Source organism: Sphaeramia orbicularis, chromosome 11, assembly GCF_902148855.1.
Source record: "Sphaeramia orbicularis chromosome 11, fSphaOr1.1, whole genome shotgun sequence".
Classification (NCBI taxonomy): domain Eukaryota; kingdom Metazoa; phylum Chordata; class Actinopteri; order Kurtiformes; family Apogonidae; genus Sphaeramia; species Sphaeramia orbicularis.
Genome location: NC_043967.1, coordinates 46,988,734 through 47,009,291, shown reverse-complemented (window position 1 = coordinate 47,009,291; position 20,558 = coordinate 46,988,734). Strand labels below are relative to the sequence as shown.

At 34.5% G+C, this 20,558-nt stretch overlaps 1 protein-coding gene across 3 annotated transcripts in view; it reads right to left on the bottom strand.

The window, feature by feature from the left end:
* hcn3 (hyperpolarization activated cyclic nucleotide-gated potassium channel 3) overlaps positions 1-20,558 on the bottom strand; it is a 35,752-nt gene that overhangs the window by 6,169 nt on the left and 9,025 nt on the right. For all 3 annotated transcript variants that reach the window (XM_030147510.1, XM_030147508.1, XM_030147509.1), the window contains exons 3-4: positions 3,491-3,920; positions 3,249-3,410 (exon numbers count right to left, since the gene is read on the bottom strand). In XM_030147510.1, the coding sequence (XP_030003370.1) occupies positions 3,249-3,410; positions 3,491-3,920 (592 nt within the window). The remainder of the gene's footprint in view (positions 1-3,248; positions 3,411-3,490; positions 3,921-20,558) is intronic.

The following is a 20,558-nucleotide window of genomic DNA, read 5'->3' as shown; positions in this document are numbered from 1 at the left end:
TTATCTCCATGAAGTGAGTAATAACTAATATTAGAATATGTTAAAATGAGAGAAAAGATCAGATTAGCTGCATTAAACATGGTTTCATTTCACTGTTTTCATATCACTTTATCATATTGGGTTTTAAATATGTGTTTCTTTGCTTCAAGAATAAAATTCATAGTGTAGCTGAGTGGACATTTTTGTAAATCTATGCAAAAAACCCTCAAACTCACTGGTTTTTTCATGCCTAAGGAGGAATAAAAACACTCAAAAAACCAAAAAAAACCCCAACCCCCCCCCCCCCCCCCCCCCCCCAAAAAAAAAAAAACCTCAACTATAAGGTTCTCATAATTCATGCATGAAAGGGTTAATGCACATTTGTATATTTGATTGTTTACATGTTAATATTTTATATTTTAACCCTTTCATGCATGAATTATGAGAACCTTAATCATGATTTTTTCCCCTGTTTGAATTCCTCTTTAGGCATGAAAAAAAACCCAAAAAAGACAATGCAATTGACAGCTTTTTATGACCCTATTTTTCGTGGAGTTGCAAAAATGTCCACTCAAATGGATATGATGCGTTAAACTTTTTAAGTCAAGAAACGTGTATTTACTGGTATACTGTGAAAACCATGAAATAAAAACACTTTTAATGCTGCTAATCTGATGTTTTCTCATATTTAAACATACTCTAATACTAGTTATTACTCACTTCATGGGGATAATATGCAAAAATACCCATTTTGTTAAAGAAAAAATGATAATTACAGTCTAATATCAACTGATTTACACTCAAATGTGTTACTGCAGATCAGGTTTATCAAGAACAGCAAAGTTACATGATGCATAAGTGTCCACTGTGTTGGCTGATATGGAACTAAAACAGCAAAACCCATGAATATATAAGAGAAGAGCAGTAGAATAACTGTCCACTGTAGTGACCACTATGCATGAAAGGGTTAATGTTTCCGCCAACAGAAAGTACATTGTGCCTATTATTTTATTAGTTTTTTGGTTTTTTTTTTTTTTTTTTTTTTCAAAATACAACATAGTTAAATTATTTCAGTGTGTGTATAAGTACTTTTTGAACATTTTGAGCACAATTTCAACAATATTGTGATAATAATGATAACTGTGATAATTTTGGTCACAATAGCCGTGATATGAAATTCTCATATTGTCACATCCCTACTAGTAACAGTTTCAAGTTTTACTCTCATATTGTCATCCATTCCTTGCTGATACACATATACATAGAGGGAGAGCTCATATAGACAAAAGTGTTAGGGACAGGACGTAACAACGTGACAGATTGACACCAGACAGTGGGACAGAGCAGACATAAGACAAGACAACTGGACAGATAAACTAAGTGGTTGCTGTTGGAGATACTAATGTTGATCAGATGTAATGTGTTGGCGTAAGTGTAGTGTGTGTGTGTATAATTATGTTAATGATACGTGGGATGATGAGTATTTGTTTTTGTTTGTATGTTAAGATTGTTTCTAAGTCCTTGTGGCCTTGTCAACTGTATGTTTGATCGATGTTACCTGGAATCTTTGAAATAAAGTTAAAAAAAAAAAAAAGTAAAAGTAAGTTAAATATCACATCAAACAAGAAGTTAAACACAAAAAAAAGAAAAAAGAAATTAAAACCGGTTGTAGAAATCCACTAGACGTCTGCCAAAATTAATATAAAGATAGCTTTGCAACACCTGGAGAGTTCAACTTCAAACCTTTTGAACTATTAGGGTCCAAATACACAAATAAATGAACCAACGACTAATAAAAATGGGTTTAGTAAAATATGAGCCCTTTAACGTATCACTAGATCATGCATCACTCACACTGCATGCTAGGAGCAGTGGGCTTGCCATGTCAGGCACCCAGGGAGCAAATGGAAGGGTTATGTGCCTTGCTCAAGGGCACATCAGCCAACAACTCTCCGCCAGTCCAGGGAATCAAACCGGCGACCCTTCCTCCAATGTAGAGGAAGGGAAAGGTGAGACACAACACAGCAGGTTTATTATGATCAGTTACTGTGGTGTCCATCAGTGAGCTCGAGATGATTGTTCACGCTTTTGTGTCTTCTTGCTTAGACTACTGCAACAGCCTGTTCACATGCTTAAATAAGAAGGAGCTGGCCCGTCTACAGTTTGTCCAGAACTCTGCTGCAAGGCCTCTGACCCGCACAAACAGGAGAGCCCACATCACTCCCATTCCTAAATCTCTCCACTGGCTCCCTGTTTTATATCGTTTTCATTTCAAAATTGTGGTGCTAACTTTCCGGGCTCTACATGGCCAGGCCCCTGCATACATTGCTTCCCTGATCCAGCCCTACAGCTTGACTCGTAGCTTGAGGTCTTCAGGACAGCACCTGCTGATGGTTCCACGCACCTGTTTTAGCACACGCGGTGACAGGTCTTTTAAAGCTGTGGCACCACGTCTATAGAATGACCTGCCTCTACACCAGGGGTCACCAATCCTGGTCCACGAGGGCCGGAATCCTGCATGTTTTAGATGTATCCCTCTTCCAACACACCTGATTCAAATGATAAGCCTATCATCAAGCTCTGCAGAAGCCTGATAATGACCGTCAGGTGTGCTGGAAGAGGGGAACATCTAAAACATGCAGGATACTGGCCCTCGAGGACCAGGATTGGTGACCCCTGCTCTACACCTACGGTCCATGGACTCTGTAAAGAGCTTTAAAAAACACCTCAAAACCCTCCTGTTCAAAAAGTCTTTTTAGTTTCCCACCTGACCCAGGGCCACCACAGACTGATTACACCTCATGTATTCATCATAAAGTACTCCATGTGTCTCTCTTTCATTTTATTTATTTATTTATTTATTTTCTTTTGTTTACTTATCAACCTTTTATGTACCAGTACTTACATTTTGTTGGTTGATTTTTGTTTGATTTCACTGTCTACATGTTCAAAATAAAGATGTCAATCAACCAATCAAAATTAGCAATTGATTTAAACTAAAAGATGTTACTACAAATCAGGTTTGTCAAGAACTGCAAAGTTACAGTAATGGTATGAATTGCAGTGTATGAGATAGTCCATAAGCATCCACTGTGTATGCAACTAAAACAACAAAACCCATGAATATACAAGAGAACAGCTGGAGAACAGCTGTCCACTGTAGTGACCAGTATGCATGAAAGGGTTAAATACACAGTGAAGGTGTTAAAACTTTAGTAAAATCAGATGAGATATTTTGAGAAGTAACTTGAATGCATTGACAGACTCACCACCATGTTGTTTTTGGAGACCCAGCAGTCTGGGGGGAAGTCCTGCAGCATCGGGACCATGAAGGTCATGCATCCGTCCCAGTGACACAACAGCAGCATCATGCCAATCAGGTTGGCGATGCGCACCACAGCACTGGCCAGGTCATAGGTCATGTGGAAAATCTGCCAGACAAGAGTCGCATTAAGTAGCAGAACACAAATCTGAAACATCAAGTGAAACATCATCAGCGTCTTCCTTTTACCTCCTCCCACTGGTGGATGTAACGGATCAGCCGTGACAGTCGCAGAAGACGCAGCAGACTGAGGATCTTGGTGAAGCGCACGATGCGAAGGGCGCGAGCGGTGCGGTAAACGTCAGACGACTCAGTCCGTGACTCTAGATCCACGATGAGGAAGATGTAGTCGACGGGGATAGAGGAGATGAAGTCCACCAGGAACCAGGATCTGAGGTAAAGCGTGCGGATCTCTTTAGGGTCCAGGATGATGTGGCTGTCCTCCCCCAGGACCCCCGTTCGGAAGTTAAAAACCAGGTCCATGAGGAACAGAGTGTCAGAGAGGACGTTAAAGGTGATCCAGGGGGTGGTGTTCTGGTCCTCAAAGAAGGTGATCCCCCACGGTAGAATCACCAGATTACTCATCATCAACAGGAGCATCACAATGTCCCAGTAAAACCTGAACAGAAGAGGAAGAGTGGGAAATTAAAGCTGGGAACTTTTACTTCTGTGCTTCTGCTGTTAGCTGAGTCCACTTGTCTGGTGTTTTATTTCTGTTTCCCTTATTGTTTTTCCTGCTATATTAAATTTTTGTGAAGTATTTTGTTGGCTATATCGCTGTTAATGTCGAGTTTCATGTTTATTTTTATGGATTTTCAGAAGCATTTATCTGTTTGCTGGACCCCATACATTTAACCCATAAAGACCCAAACACACACCATTGACCAAAAACATTTACTGATGTTTTTTTTTTTTTTTTTTTTTTTAATTCTCTTTTTATTGAAAGAAAATTTTTCTTTTCATACACTGAAAAAACAAACAAAAACACAGACTATGTACATCCAGAGAGTGGTTGTAACAAAACAAAACAAAACAAAAACATTTACAGCAGCTCATTATGGTCCTGTCATACAAGATCTCAAAGTAAAGAATCAATGCAAAAATAAAGATAAACAAAAACACAAAAACATATTTCCTTCAGATAATTTTGGGTTCATATTCATGCATTCATCTCAGCAAAATCAGATCTCAAAGGCTTCACAGCATCTACTGATCTAATGTGTTTAATTACAAAATAAATCATGCATTTAGCAATTACCTGTTCTGCATTTTGTCTTAAACTGTTGTTTTCTTTCTGTGACATTATAAAAGCCAAAGATGAAATAAGAAACGAATACTTTCCATTATTATTCTTGCTGAGATTTTTAGGATTTTTTTTTTTTCATTTGTTCTGTTAAAATGCATTAGGCTGTGTTTAGGTTTGTTGTGGTTATTATAGCATATTAACCCATAAAGACCCAGACCTTCACTGGGAACCAAAACCATCTACTGATCTGAACTGCTGATCCATAATTCCTATCAATACATGTAAATAATTGGTGTAAAATACAGTTTGTCATCTTTTCATGTTCATCAGATATGACCCATTTGGACATTCAGAGGCTCCGTAGTTACCATGGAAACATTGTCATCTTCTACAGCATTGATTCACCAGTAAAACCCATGGAGTTGGATCAATGACAGTGGATGGAAACACTTGTTTTTATGGATAGTCAATGATATTTTTGCTGAAAAAGTAACCTTTTCCTATTTTTTTTCTGATTTGATATAATAACCTTTGAATTTACTCTGTTTTATGAACATCTACATGATCACTGGATTAAATATAAGAAAATAGATCATTTATGCTGAAAAAACTTAAAATAAATTTATTTCATTTTTATTTATTTATTTATTTATTTAATAGGGACAGTGCATATTAATGAACATCTACAACAATTGCAGCTGTAAATATGCCAGATTGTAGCAGCAGTGCTAATTTCCATCTGTAGTCCCTAGGCAGAGGGAGGATAATATCACAATAAATGGTGAAACATCACTTAAGAAAGGTTAAATAGAGAGAAAAATCCCCAAGAATCACCATTTTTTGCTTAATTCAAGCAAAAAATAAAATAAAATTAAATTAAAAAAAATCTGCCAATGGAACAAGTGAAAATTATCTTGGTAAGATTTCTTGAAATAAGATTTTCAAGATCTATTGTCTAAAAATAAATTCTTATATCTCACTAAAAAGTTACTCTTTAGGTGATTATGTCTTATTTCAAGTGGGATGAGATAATTTGACGAGAAATGAGAAAAATACTCTTGGTAAGATTTGTTTTTTTGCAGTGTAATTGTGAAGTTGCCAGTTTAAACACCTAAATGCACCCCCTTACTCTTCTCTACAATGACTGCTGAGTTAATAAAGACATATTAACACTGTCCTCAAACACAGTAGATGACACAATGCACATTAATGCTGGTTAAAACACGTTATATAACAGAAAAAAGAATGGAAGTCCATCCTCACTCTCCTACAACTCATTCTTCTCATTTTCAGCTGATTACACATTAATGAAAACCTATATATGGATATAATTACATCCTTCTAATCCTTCCTAAATCCCACACAATGAACCTTTTTTTACCTTCATCTGACTGTGCAGCTGGAGAAAAAGCCTTTGTCAGCGTTGTCTCATGTTACTCATATCGTGTTAAAGTTAAGGGGTTACTTTTTGTCATAGTCTGGGACTAACCCTCAACTGGACACCGGTGTTCACAGATGACTTCAGAGTGAACACACCTTGAGGTTCCTCGATAGGATGAAGTGCACATTAAAAATTCATTCTTGCTCCCTATTAATAAAGCAGTGAGGCTTCTGTTAATAGTTGAACTTACACTGAAGTTCAACTACAGTATAGGGTTGTGGGGTTCCTTTACAGCTTGTACTGGGTCTAAATGTTAGAACAATGTGTGGACACAGTACAAATTATAGGTAAATACTGTAAATAATTGTAGATAAAGTGTTTTTATACATAACAAATAATGCCTTTGCAGTGTATCTAAATGAGCTGGCTATTTTACACAGATACATGTATATGTATGTATATGTATGTGTATGTGTATGTGTATGTGACTGTATGTGTGTATGTACATGTGTATGTGACTGTATGTGTGTATGTACATGTGTATGTGACTGTATGTGTGTATGTACATGTGTATGTGAATGTATGTGTGTATGTACATGTGTATGTGACTGTATGTGTGTATGTACATGTGTATGTGAATGTATGTGTGTATGTACATGTGTATGTGACTGTATGTGTGTATGTACATGTGTATGTGACTGTATGTGTGTATGTACATGTGTATGTGAATGTATGTGTGTATGTACATGTGTATGTGACTGTATGTGTGTATGTACATGTGTATGTGAATGTATGTGTGTATGTACATGTGTATGTGAATGTATGTGTGTATGTACATGTGTATGTGACTGTATGTGTGTATGTACATGTGTATGTGAATGTATGTGTGTATGCACATGTGTATGTGAATGTATGTGTGTATGTACATGTGTATGTGAATGTATGTGTGTATGTACATGTGACTGTATGTGTGTATGTACATGTGTATGTGACTGTATGTGTGTATGTACATGTGTATGTGACTGTATGTGTGTATGTACATGTGTATGTGAATGTATGTGTGTATGTACATGTGTATGTGACTGTATGTGTGTATGTACATGTGTATGTGACTGTATGGGGGTACAGGTTAGTAGGGGTGTGTTTATAGATAATCACAATCTTATGTTGGATATTAAGTGATTCAGCACTAACAGTCTGAGGACTGGAATCGGGGGTAGGACTGGATAAGCAGTGGCTTCTTCCTACTCCCTTTCAGGCACAACAGTTGTTCTTTTTTTTCTATTATTTGATTTTTTGTGTGTTGTTTATCATTGTTATTATTATTTTTCTATAATTTGATTTTTTTTATTTGTGTATTGTTTATTATTATTATTATTATTATTATTATTATTATTATTATTATTATTATTATTATTATTATTATTATTATTATTATTATTTTATTTTATTTTATTTTATTTTTATTATTCCATATGTTTTGTATTATGCCTGTGTCTGAAATAAACTAACCTAAACCTAAATATACAGATATATGTGTAGAAGTAAAGCACACATCTATATACAGTAGAGATTAAATGATTAATCTCTTAAAGTGCTATTTTACTGTGCCTAAATATGTCAGCCAGTGAGTACAGAAATAGATTCATAAGTGTAAATCTTTACATAGCTTGTAAGTGTTTTTCATACATGGAGATTAAACTCCATGACCTGGTTCAGTCGGTGATTTACTAAAAAAGCAGATGAAAGTTTATCAAAGCAATAAAAAAATACTTATAATAAAATAAATAAATGAATACGTTTATCCCTTATGTCTTTGACTTTTTCTAAGTAATCATACAATACATGCAATTTTGTGGAAAAATAATGCATCAATAAAGTTTATTCGTGAGAGAATTATGTGTACACAGTACATTTGTAAACATGACAAAATTAAATCTGCCTTTTGTCTTAAAGTGTTGTTTTGTTTCTGTGACATTATAAAAGCCAAAGATGAAATGAAGAACTAAGATTTTAACTAAGAAGAAAACTTTGTTATTCTTGCTGAGATTTTTAGGATTTTTTTTTTTTTGTTTGTTTATTTAAAATGCAGTAGGTTGGGTTTAGGGTTGTTATGGTCATTACAGCATATGAACTCATAAAGACCCAAAACCATCCACTGATCTAAACTGTTGATCCACTAATCCTATCAATACATGTAAATAATTGGTGTAAAATGCAGTTTGTCATTTTTTCATTGTCATCAGATATAGATGTTCAGAAGCTCCATAGTTACCATGGAAACACTGTCATCTTCTACAAAACTGATACACTAATAAAACCCATAGTGTTGGATCAATGACAGTGGATGGACACACTGAGTTTATGTTTAGTTAATGATATATTTCATTGAAAAAGTCACCTTTTCTTCAGTTTTTTCTGTTTTGATATAAGAACCTTTGAATTTACTCCGAGATTTAATGAACATCTACATGATCAATCAATTAAACATACGAAAATAGATGATTTTCACAGGAAAAAATGCAAAATTCAGTGGATAATAGTATAATAAATGATGATAAATCACTTAGGAAAGGTTAAATATAGAGAGAAATTCATTTGGGAAGTGACACAAAAGTTACACTGGGTCCTTATGGGTTAAGAATAAAAACTGTTCTAAATGTGTGGGAAATTTAGGAGTTTATAATACCTATTTATTAATTTACCAAAATCCATTTGAACTGAAATTTATTTAAATGTTTTCATAACAAAAACTGATATTATATTAAATTACATGAAATAATCACCCAGCATGTAATTATTCATTCATTATCTGAACCCGCTTTATCCTCACTAGGGTCACGGGGGTCGCTTGGAGCCTATCCCAGCTACATAGGGGCGAAGGCGGGGTACACCCTGGACATTTCGCCAGTTCATCGCAGGGCTGAACATATAGAGACAATCACTCTCACATTCACACCTATGGGCAATTTAGATTAATTTAGATTTAATTAATTAATTTAATTTAGATTAGTGCATGTCTTTGGATTGTGGGAGGAAGCTGGAGTACCCGGAGAGAACCCACGCAGACACGGGGAGAACATGCAAACTCCACACAGAAAGGTCCCACCCCCCGTCGACTGGTGTTGGAATCGAACCCAGGACCTTCTTGCTGTGAGGCACGAGTGCTAACCACTGCACCACCGTGTCGCCCAGCATGTAATTAATTATATGTATATATATATATATATATATATATATATATATATATATATATATATATATATTTTTTTTTTTTTTACTGATTGAAATCAGTGCAGATATCCACTGCACCACCGTGTCGCCCAGCATGTAATTAATTATATGTATATTTTTTTTACTGATTGAAATCCCTAATAATTATATACACTGTTGTCATTAAAGGTGGAATAATTTTTTTTAAATGTTTGCAGACACATTCCTCTTTTAATTCCTATTAATACACATCAGGTACAATGATTACATACTGAGCCCCAGTTACACTTTATCCATCAACAACAAATCACATTGTCACATTTCAGGAGGTGATTCCAAATTTATGGAGAAAAGTGTATATTAATGCATGAATGGGATTAAAAGAATTGAGGTAATATTACTGGGCTTCAACTAAAGTGAGTGACGACTCAAAAAGCTCTTTATGCTACATAAACCACACAGCCATCCACTGTACCACGGTTTAATGCATAATCTGGTTACATAATGAATGAACGAATGGATGTAATACTCCAAGACAAAGCACTCATATAACAGTAATATTACATCAGTCATATTATTATTATTATTATTATATTGCCGAGTCAGTTCTGCTGGTTGATGAAACCGCATTGATAGAATCTCTTTCATTACATCTAAACTCTGAGGTGCCCTTCAGCAAGGCATCAGTGTTCTGTTTAACTTTTAATGTGAACAGAAAATGGGATCTCTAGTGTATGTGACAGTGTATAAAGAGGGAAAAATTCATGTCATAATTGTTCCAGTTTTCAAAGCATAAGTGGAAAACCGTTTTACAGTTTTTCACCAAACAGGCTGTGGTTTATTATTTATATTTTGAAGTTCTGTGAACCACAAGCAGACACTGGAATAATCATGTAGATAAATTTACTTTACTTACACAAAAAAACTGGAAAACCATTCATTCACTGGTGACTTTTGGAAATGTTTCAGGTATCCATGTGGAGTCTGAACGTCATCATGTCTTTGTTTAGTTTCTGAGGCAAAACTAGAAAATTATTGATCAATAATTTAGCAAAAAAAAAACAAAACAAAAAACTGTGTGGCCCAACAGATAAGGTGCCTGACTTTGGATCAGAAGATTGAGGGTTCAAATCCCTTTGTAATTTCATGAGGTTTACGGTCTTTTTCATTACTCAGACAATTAAAGGAGCAGCATGTGATCAAAGGGTTGCTAGTTCAACTACCTGGACCAGTAGAGCAATTGTTGAGAAAGTTGTGCTTATTAAAAACAACAGAAACAGGTTTACTGAATAAAAATGTAACACTGTTAAATTCAAGTCAGTCAGGTGATGTCACTCTTAAAATGACAAAAACAAATTTAGTTCCTCTGGTGGGATGTTACACAAACATTCGTACTGGTTAAATCCATAGACTGTACAAAAAAAGCACACAAACAATGCAGTTCGTCATCTTTTTCATGGTCATCAGATATGACCCACGTGAATGTTCAGAGGGTCTGTAGTGAACATGGAAACACTGTCATCTTCTACAACATTGATTCACCAGTAAAACCCATGGAGTTGGATCAATGAAAACGGATGGACACACTTACTTTATGCTCAGTTATTGATATTTTTGCTGAAAAAGTCACATTTTCTTCCATTTTCTCTGTTTCTGATATAATAACCCTCAACTTTAATCCGAGCTTTTATGAACATCTACATGATCAGTGAATTAAATATAGGAAAATAACTGATTTTCACAGACAAAATGCCAAATAAAGAAGATAATATTACAATAAATGGTAAGAAAAGGTAAAAAATAGTGGAAAAAATCATTTGGAAGTTGCCACAAAAGTAGCGCTGGATCTTTATGGGTTAATCTGTGAAACACAACTACACACCTAAACTTGGTTTATATCCAGTTAATGATATGCTTTACTAAAAAGTCACATTTTCTTCATTTTTCTCTGTTTTTGATGTAATAACCTTCAACTTTAATCTGAGCTTCTATGAACATCTATATCACAGATGTCAAACATGCGGCCCGGGGGCCATATCTGGCCTGCCAAAGGGTCCAGTCCGGCCCTTAGGATGAATCTGTGAAATGGAAAAATTACAATAAGATGTCAACAATTCTTTTAGTTCAGGCATAATGTAAAAATTTCACTTATTTTTTCAGTTTGTTCACGTTATTCACATCTTTTGAAAAGATAGTTTGCAAATATAAACCTTGTCATAATGTAAATTTACTTTTCTCTCTCTAAAACATACAGAAAAGTTTAGAGTTGACATTATTTATATATTATTACGTTATTATTTTACTGGTTTGGCTCACTTCAGATGAAATTTAGTTGTGGCTCCTGGACTAAAATGACTTTGACACCCCTGATCTACATGATCAGTGAATTAAATATAGGAAAATAACTTATTTATATTAAAAATGCAAAAGTACAGAGCATGATATTAGAATAAATGGTGATAAATCAGTTAAGAAAAGTTAAAAACAGAGAAAAATTCATTTGGGAACTGACACAAAAGTAGCACTGGGTTAAAACAAAGTTACATATATTTTCTTTATATTAAATGGGGGTTTTTACGTCTTGTTTTTGTGTGACGTTCAGAGAAGACAATCCATCATGTAATAACCGATGTCCCAGTTTAGACGGACCCTTACTCTAATAACAGCTGTGGTTACAAGCTGAGCCCCTCTGGTTAAAAATGCATGGTGTTTCCCTATTTAGCCTTGACATACTAATACAAAGACAAAGAAGTGAAGACCCCGTCTCTGTCGTTACAAATATCTGCTGTGTAAAACAAAGTCTGCCTGTCCAGACGTCAGGAACACTGAGGATGGGACGCCCATCTTGTCGGGCAGCTGCGTGTATCACTGTCCGTTTCATGTCATACAAGTCCTATTTTCCTATAGGTCTCCAGTGTCTTGTTGTACTTCATGAGTACACGGCTTCGGTTTCCTTACAGATTGTTTCCATCAAGTGTCAATCACTTTAGGTCTCTCTCTGTGTTCTCATTACTCACAGGTACAGTATGATGTAAGATGAACCACACTATTTTTGATTACTGTCACCGCTCCACATGAACCCTGTGATAAAACCATGTCTTCTCTGGCCTGTCAAAGCAGAGACACAGGAAGTGATTGATTAGCTCCTCATCCTTATCCACGTTTATCCTCCAAACAATCTCTCGCATCCATGTCCTTGCGTCTACGCTGTGTTTACATGACTGTTAGTCATCTCCTCTCATGTTGCAGCAGATTAGTGGCTGCTCGCTGTCTCTAATAACTTCACCAAAGACTCTGGGAAGCATTAACCCTCTGTGACCCACACTGTAAAAAATGACTGTAGAATTAACACCAAAAAGTTGTAAAATTGCAACATAAAAAAACTGTAAGTGACAATACAATGCAAAGTTGTTTATTTGAAAAGATTTTTGTGTTAACGATTGAACCAAATATAGCTGTAGTTTTTACAGGAAGAGTATGTTAACAAAACCTCATTTGTATGTAGAAATTATGTATTTCTATTGCTTTTAGAAAATAAAACTGCAAATTGAAAAACAATGTGGTGCTGTTTAAATTACAAGACCATAATGTTGAAATACAGTGTATTTGCTTTTATATATACATATATATATATATATATATATATATATATATATATATATATATATATATATATATATATACAAAACTAATGATTATTTAATTTACTTAACAATCTGCTGAGTTGTTTGATCTATAACATATTAGGAAACTACGGTGGCCCAGAGGTGCAACAGGCCAAAAAATTATCCACTAGACGAAAAAAATTATCTACTACAAGAAAAAAAAAAAGAGAACAGCCTAAAAAAATTATCCACTAGATGAAAAAAATTATCTACTACAAGAAAAAAAAGAGAACAGCCCAAAAAAATTATCCAGTATAAGAAAAAAAAAGAGAACAGCCTAAAAAAATTATCCACTAGATGAAAAAAATTATCTACTACAAGAAAAAAAAAAAGAGAACAGCCTAAAAAAATTATCCACTAGATGAAAAAAATTATCTACTACAAGAAAAAAAAGAGAACAGCCCAAAAAAATTATCCAGTATAAGAAAAAAAAAGAGAACAGCCTAAAAAAATTATCCACTAGATGAAAAAAATTATCTACTACAAGAAAAAAAAAAGAGAACAGCCTAAAAAAATTATCCACTAGATGAAAAAAATTATCTACTTCAAGAAAAAAAAGAGAACAGCCCAAAAAAATTATCCACTACATGAAAAAAATTATCTACTACAAGAAAAAAAAAAGAGAACAGCCTAAAAAAATTATCCACTAGATGAAAAAAATTATCTACTACAAGAAAAAAAAGAGAACAGCCCAAAAAAAATTATCCACTGTAAGAAAAAAAAAGAGAACAGCCTAAAATAAATTATCCACTAGATGAAAAAAAAAATCCCCTATAAGAAAAAAAAGAGACCAGCCAAAAAAATTATCCACTAAAAGAAAAAAAAAGAGAACAGGCAAAAAAAATTATCTACTAGCCCAAAAAATTATTCACTATAAGAAAAAAAAAAAGAACAGGTGAAAAAATTTATCTACTATGAGAAAAAAAAGAGAGCAGCCCAAAAAAATATCCACTATAAGAAAAAGAAAAATATCATTCACCTTTTCAATTACGGGGGCGCTGTTTACCCGAAAGGTGTCTTGCTTTAAAATTAAGACCACCACAAAAAATAAAAGGATAGGCTGAAAAATTTTAAGGCTTTCGGCTAATGTGGCTAATGCTAAGGAAGTACCCCACCGGAAGTGGAGGTCATGCGCTAAAAAATAAAGTTATTTTAAAATATAGATATTTCCATTAATATAGTTTGCAAAGCAGTTAAATGATTAAATACGGTTCCAGTGTCTGCTCAAGGTTAGGCATGGGCGTTAAATGGTTAATGTTAGGGTTAGGGTATGGTTGGGGTTAGTTTTCAGTGGTAAATGGCCCTTGTGTGCACTGTGTGAAGGTTCGTTGCTAAGCTAATGCTAACGCGAAAAGTTGACGGCAACTTCCTTACTTCCTTAGCATTAGCCACATTAGCCGAAAGCCTTAAAATTTTTCAGCCTATCCTTTTATTTTTTGTGGTGGTCTTAATTTTAAAGCAAGGCACCTTTCGGGTAAACAGCGCCCCCGTAATTGAAAAGGTGGATGATGTTTTTTTTTTCTTATAGTGGATATTTTTTTGGGCTGCTCTCTTTTTTTTCTCATAGTAGATAATTTTTTACACCTGTTATTTTTTTTTTCTTATAGTGAATAATTTTTTGGGCTAGTAGATAATTTTTTTTGCCTGTTCTCTTTTTTTTTCTTTTAGTGGATAATTTTTTTGGCTGGTCTCTTTTCTTTCTTATAGGGGATTTTTTTTTTCATCTAGTGGATAATTTTTTTTGGGCTGTTCTCTTTTTTTTCTTATAGTGGATAATTTTTTTAGGCTGTTCTCTTTTTTTCTTGCAGTAGATAATTTTTTTTGTCTAGTGGATAATTTTTTTAGGCTGTTCTCTCTTTTTTTTTCCTTATAGTGGATAATTTTTTTGGGCTGTTTTTCTCTTTTTTTTTCTTGTAGTAGATAATTTTTTTCATCTCGTGGATAATTTTTTTAGGCTGTTCTCTTTTTTTTTTCTTGTAGTAGATAATTTTTTTCATCTAGTGGATAATTTTTTTAGGCTGTTCTCTTTTTTTTTCTTGTAGTAAATAATTTTTTTCGTCTAGTGGATAATTTTTTGGCCTGTTTCACCTCTGGGCCACCGTAGGAAACAGTAAAAAAAAAAAAAAGTCCTTCAATAACATGCAACAGGTCAATATCCTACAACACTCACATGACTATCAAACAGGAACCTAATACCACATATGAGAATCTAGAAATAATTGGAAATAGAGTTTCACTGAACAGGTTTTGGCTGATTATTTGTTTCCGCACTTACATTTATGTCTTTCAACCATCTCAGAGCAGCAAAAGTTAAGAACATTCATATTTTAACTTGAAAACATGCGTTTTCTTTTAACACGTACTCACATAAACCTGTGTTACAAACGGTATTTTGGTGCAAAATGATAAAATGAATGAACTCATTTGGCTTCTGACAAAAATAGCACCTTTTAAGGGAAATACACAGCATCAACATGGACATTAATAGGTTAATTAACGTCAAACAAAATGCAACATATCACATGGAACAAACAAATAAGACAAAAAATAGAAACACGTATGAAACAAACCAAAAAGATAACTGTTATGATCTCATTTCAAGCAGGAAAAAATCAACACGTGAGCTTGTTGTTCAGATAAAACCCCGCCAGGTGAGCTTATGATTAGTGTCAGTGAAACTTTCAACATGTGAATGACAGCTGATGGGTGTCTGTCTGCAGAAAAAGGCTGTGTCGTGTCTGAAACCTGCAGAATGAGGAGCTAAAATGGTTGTTTTGTAACTACGTGGCTGTAGATGTTCGCTGAATAAAGACTGGAGAGAGCAGATCCATTACACTGAGCTTATCAAATATAAATAATTTGTTGCTATTTATTGCCAAGACGCTAGTACGTACTTATACATAAATCCTCTTATCCCGTCATACGAGTTAGAGCAGGCGTGTCTTGTCTACTGACGGTGTTGTGTCTCTTCTGGTTTTACCTTTGTCATGTAATGGGCTTGTGTCTCTGTTAACTATAGAAGTTCAACAATATCATTTCTTTGCATCTTCTTACTTTGCACAATGCTGGTCTGATTCTCTTAGTATTATCCTGTCTCTTTTGCTGTACTGCATGTAATAAACCAGTGTTTTTCAACCTGCCTGAAACTTCTAGTAATTGATAAAAAAAAACAAAAACAAAATAAAAACTTACTAATAAAAAATATATGGTGAATTGAGGGAGATAATCACAATATAAAAGACATGACAAACTGTGAAGCTGAAACTGAAGCACTGTGGTTCTGTTTATCTGTCAAATGTTCATTGTGGTCAGTTTCAGATGCTGCAGCTCTTTCATAATTCATAGTTTGAGTTCTTGTTTGTTCAGTATTAATTGTCAGCCTTGTAAATCCAAGCTGGACTGACTGTACATATCCTGACCAAGGAAAATCAAATTCTCACTTTGTGCAGTAATCTACACCTGGATTTACTGCCTCCGTCCATAATAATATACATTATACAGACTAAATGTTGTCTAAAATTAACATTTATTTGCAACATAGTATAGCAAACTATTACATGATCCAAAACAAATTAATTTTAGCAAAAAAAAAAAGTCTCAATTTTGAATGTCTGGGGTCGCCAGAAATTTGTGATGTTACAATGGGGTCACGAGACAAAACAAGAAAAGCACTCGGAGAGCACAGACCTCAGCCAAGACAGACCTGCCCCCCACAATCACCACCAAAATTTAATCATTTCTTCCTTGTGCTAGTATCAACATTTCTTGAAAATTTCATGAAAATCCATCTATAACTTTTTGAGTTATCTTGCTAACAAACAAACAAACACGCACACACAAAGCAAAGTGATCAAAATACCTCTTGGCGGACGAATTTTCAGGAAATTTTCAGGAAATGTTGATACTGGCACAAGGAAGAAATGATTAAATTTTGGTGGTGATCGGGAGGGGGGGTGATAAGGAATCATTTGTTCCTTGTGCCAGTATCAACATTTCCTGAAAATTTCATGAAAATCCGCCCATAACTTTTTGAGTTATCTTGCTAACAAACAAACAAACACGCACGCAAACACACAAAGCAAAGTGATCACAGTACCGCCTGGTGAAGGTAAAAAGGTTGGGAACCACTGTTTTAGACATTGGAGCTTTTCCCTTTTGTTTCTGTTTTCAGTACTGACAGTGACAGCTGTTTTATTGTTATAATGGCTGATGCAACATCTGGCCTGGAGACAACAGTCGATTATGTTGATTAACGTGCACTGTCACTGAGAAATGAACAAATAAACAACACAACAGAAACTACAGGGTGGGTGAAAAGTAACGAGGAATTAGAAAATGCTTCTAGAATTTTTAGTATCAATGAAGTCATGACAACAAATGAAGATTTCTTTTTTTCATATTGTCTTATTTCTTATTCACAGATTCAGGAGGTTCTTGATGATATCCCATTCCATCCTTGGCCGTTTGAGGAAACTGGTGCTGATGTTGAAAAATTAAGATTTTCTTTCATTAATAATGGACATGTATCATTTGTTTCCATAAATTTGTAATAGGAATATGGATTTTAATACCTATTTTTTTTTAAAAATTGTTTTTATTGCAATTTTTTGTTTTTCATTCAACAAAATAGTGTCTTCTAAAGACTAGACACAAAACAAAACATACACGACAGCTCTTACATGACAAATAAAAACATAGCTTAATACAGAAGGTGGTAGGTCAGTGCATGGGAGTCACATGTATGAATATCACTTAAGTGCACAACAGTCCTTTTAATAGGGTAGAAGAGAGGTCCAGTCCGATATAGTCCAAAAATGGGCGCCACACTCTGTAAAACTGGTCTACATTGTTATGTATAATATTGGTAAGATATTCTAAAGCACAGGTGTCAAACATGTGGCCCGGGGGCCAAAACTGGCCCACCAAAGGTTCCAATCCGGCCCTTGGGATGAATTTGTGAAATGCAAAAATCATACTGATAAAAACAATCCTTTTAGTTCAGGTTCCACATTCAGACCAATTCAATCTCAAGTGGGCGGGACCAGTAAAATACTATCATAATGACATATAAATAATGACAACTCCAAATTTTTCTCTTTATAAATGTAAATATTTTCATGTATTTACACTAAAACACAGTATAATTTCGCAAAAAATGTGAAAAACCTGAACAAATATGAACAACCTGAAATGTATTAAGTACAATTTTAACGAGATTCTGTCTGTTACTAAATGTTTTGTGTGGTTGTAGATCCACTGTGATCTGTACGTTACGATGTACATGTGTAAATGATAAACTGAGGCAGAATATTGTTAAAATTACACTTATTTTTTCACTTGGTTCATGTTATTCACAATGTTTGAAAGGATAGTTTGTAGATGTAAACCTTCTCATAATGTAAATGTACTTTTTTTGCTCTAAAACACAGAGAAAAGTTTGGAATTTACATTATTAATATATTATTATGTTATTATTTTACCGGTCCGGCCCGCTTCAGATCAAATTTAGCTGAATGTGGCCCCTGAACTAAAATGAGTTTGACACCCCTGTTCTAAAGGGATCAGTTCAAAAATTATTTTACGCCAACCACAGATAGAAGGAATCTTGTCACTGACCCACTGCAAGAGAATATTTTTCCTTGCTGCAAATATTAGAATATTATACAGTCTTTGTCCGGCTGCTGTTTTCACATATTTACTTGGAAGACCCAGGATCAAGGACATGGGGTCTGTTTCTATATCAATATGAAAAATTGTCTCCATTTTATTACCAGTTTTTAATGCGTAGTTACTTTTCTCCCACCCTGTATATTAGTAAATCTAGATTGCTTTCTCTTCACCTGGATGCATAAAGAGCTACAAAAATATCCTCACACTAGAAACAATTGCATTTCTTCAAAGGTATTTTACAAAGATGCCATGTTGCTTCTATCAATAATCCTGTTTTGTTTTTGTTTTTTTTGCCCGTATGCCACTTTTTTTTTTTTTTTTTTTTTAACTTTCTCTAATTCTCCCTTGTGTTATTTAACCCTTTCATGCACACTGGTCACTACAGTGGACAGCTATTCTACAGTTGTTCCCTTGTATATTCATGGATTTTGTTGTTCTTTTCATTGTTTTTTGTTTTTGTTTTTTTACACATATCTTTATTAAAGTTTTAAGACACTACATATATTTTCTGACATGAATTGGTAACATTATGTAGATCTCTCCTGAGCATGAACCCCCAGAATCACAAGCCCTCCCCATAGTTTTCACACAATTTATCAGTAAATACACGTTTCTGTGCGTCAAAAATTAAACGTGTGGTGTTGAGATGAGTGGACATTTTTGCAACTTCATGAAAAATAGGTTCATGAGAATTTATTTAATTTTTTTCATTATTATTATTTTTTTAATGTATTTACAGGGTGGGGAAGCAAAATTTACGATATTTTGAGGCAGGGATTGAAAGACAGTGTATGACCAATTAGTTTATTGAAAGTCATGAGAATTTATTTGCCACAAGAAAATGTACATAATAGAAAATGTTTTTATACTATGTGTCCTCCTTCTTTCTCAATAACTGCCTTCACACGCTTCCTGAAACTTGCGCAAGTGTTCCTCAAATATTGGGGTGACAACTTCTCCCATTCTTCTTTAATAGTATCTTCCAGACTTTCTCGTAATAGTTTTGCTCATAGTCATTCTCTTCTTTCCATTATAAACAGTCTTTATGGACACTCCAACTATTTTTGAAATCTCCTTTGGTGTGACGAGTGCATTCAGCAAATCACACACTCTTTGACGTTTGCTTTCCTGATTACTCATATGGGCAAAAGTTTCTGAAAAGGTATGGATAATAGTGTTAGGTATGATTATGACATCAATATATGTTTGGTTTCAAAACAATTGATGTAGTGCCTGCTGAGAAAAAACAACTAAATGCTCATTGTAAATTTTGCTTCCCCACCCTGTATAATCAAAAAAAAAATAAATTTCTTATTTTATTTTTTAAAAATTTATTTTCCAGAAGAAAATTTTCAATCGCATTGTTTTTTTCATACCTAAAGAGGAAAAAAAACACCCAGGAAAAAATTTTGATTAAGGTTCTCATAATTCGTGCATGAAAGGGTTAACATGTGAAGAGCTCTGAAATAAGAAATCAATAAATACATTTACTGAATATAGAATGTTACTAGTGTCAGCTACTGAAAATGTGCTGTGCAAACTCATCCATTTTATAGCGAAGTTAGAGCATAAGGTTTAAGGAGAGCAGGCCTTCGGTAATCCCCCCCTCAGCTGTCTGTGTATTATTGCATAATAGAGCAAGATTGGAATTATGGGGATTCTTATGGGCAATAATCCCCCTGCATGGGTTTATCCTCTTGGTCTGGCAATGGCCGGATGTTTAAAAATTGTTTAAATTTGATGCCTGTGCTGCTACACAGACAGATTGCTTGGGGATCGGTGCTAATATACCACGCAGAGGAAAAAAAAAACACGAAATAATCCAGATATCTGCCCAAAAATGAGACTAGAACTAGAGCCAGAATGTGATTTCATTGGTTTTATTCCCCAATAAATGCATTAGATCCCTTAAATGACCAGGATCTATGTCGTTTTCCTGCTTCAAACAGGGTGAGAGGGGTTGCCAGTGTTATCATTAATCCAGATGATCTTGTCCTATATACTGTATCACTAATCAAATCCCTTCATCGCCTTATCATGTGCGAGGAGCCGTGACATCAGCTGATGCGCTGCAGTCTGCCC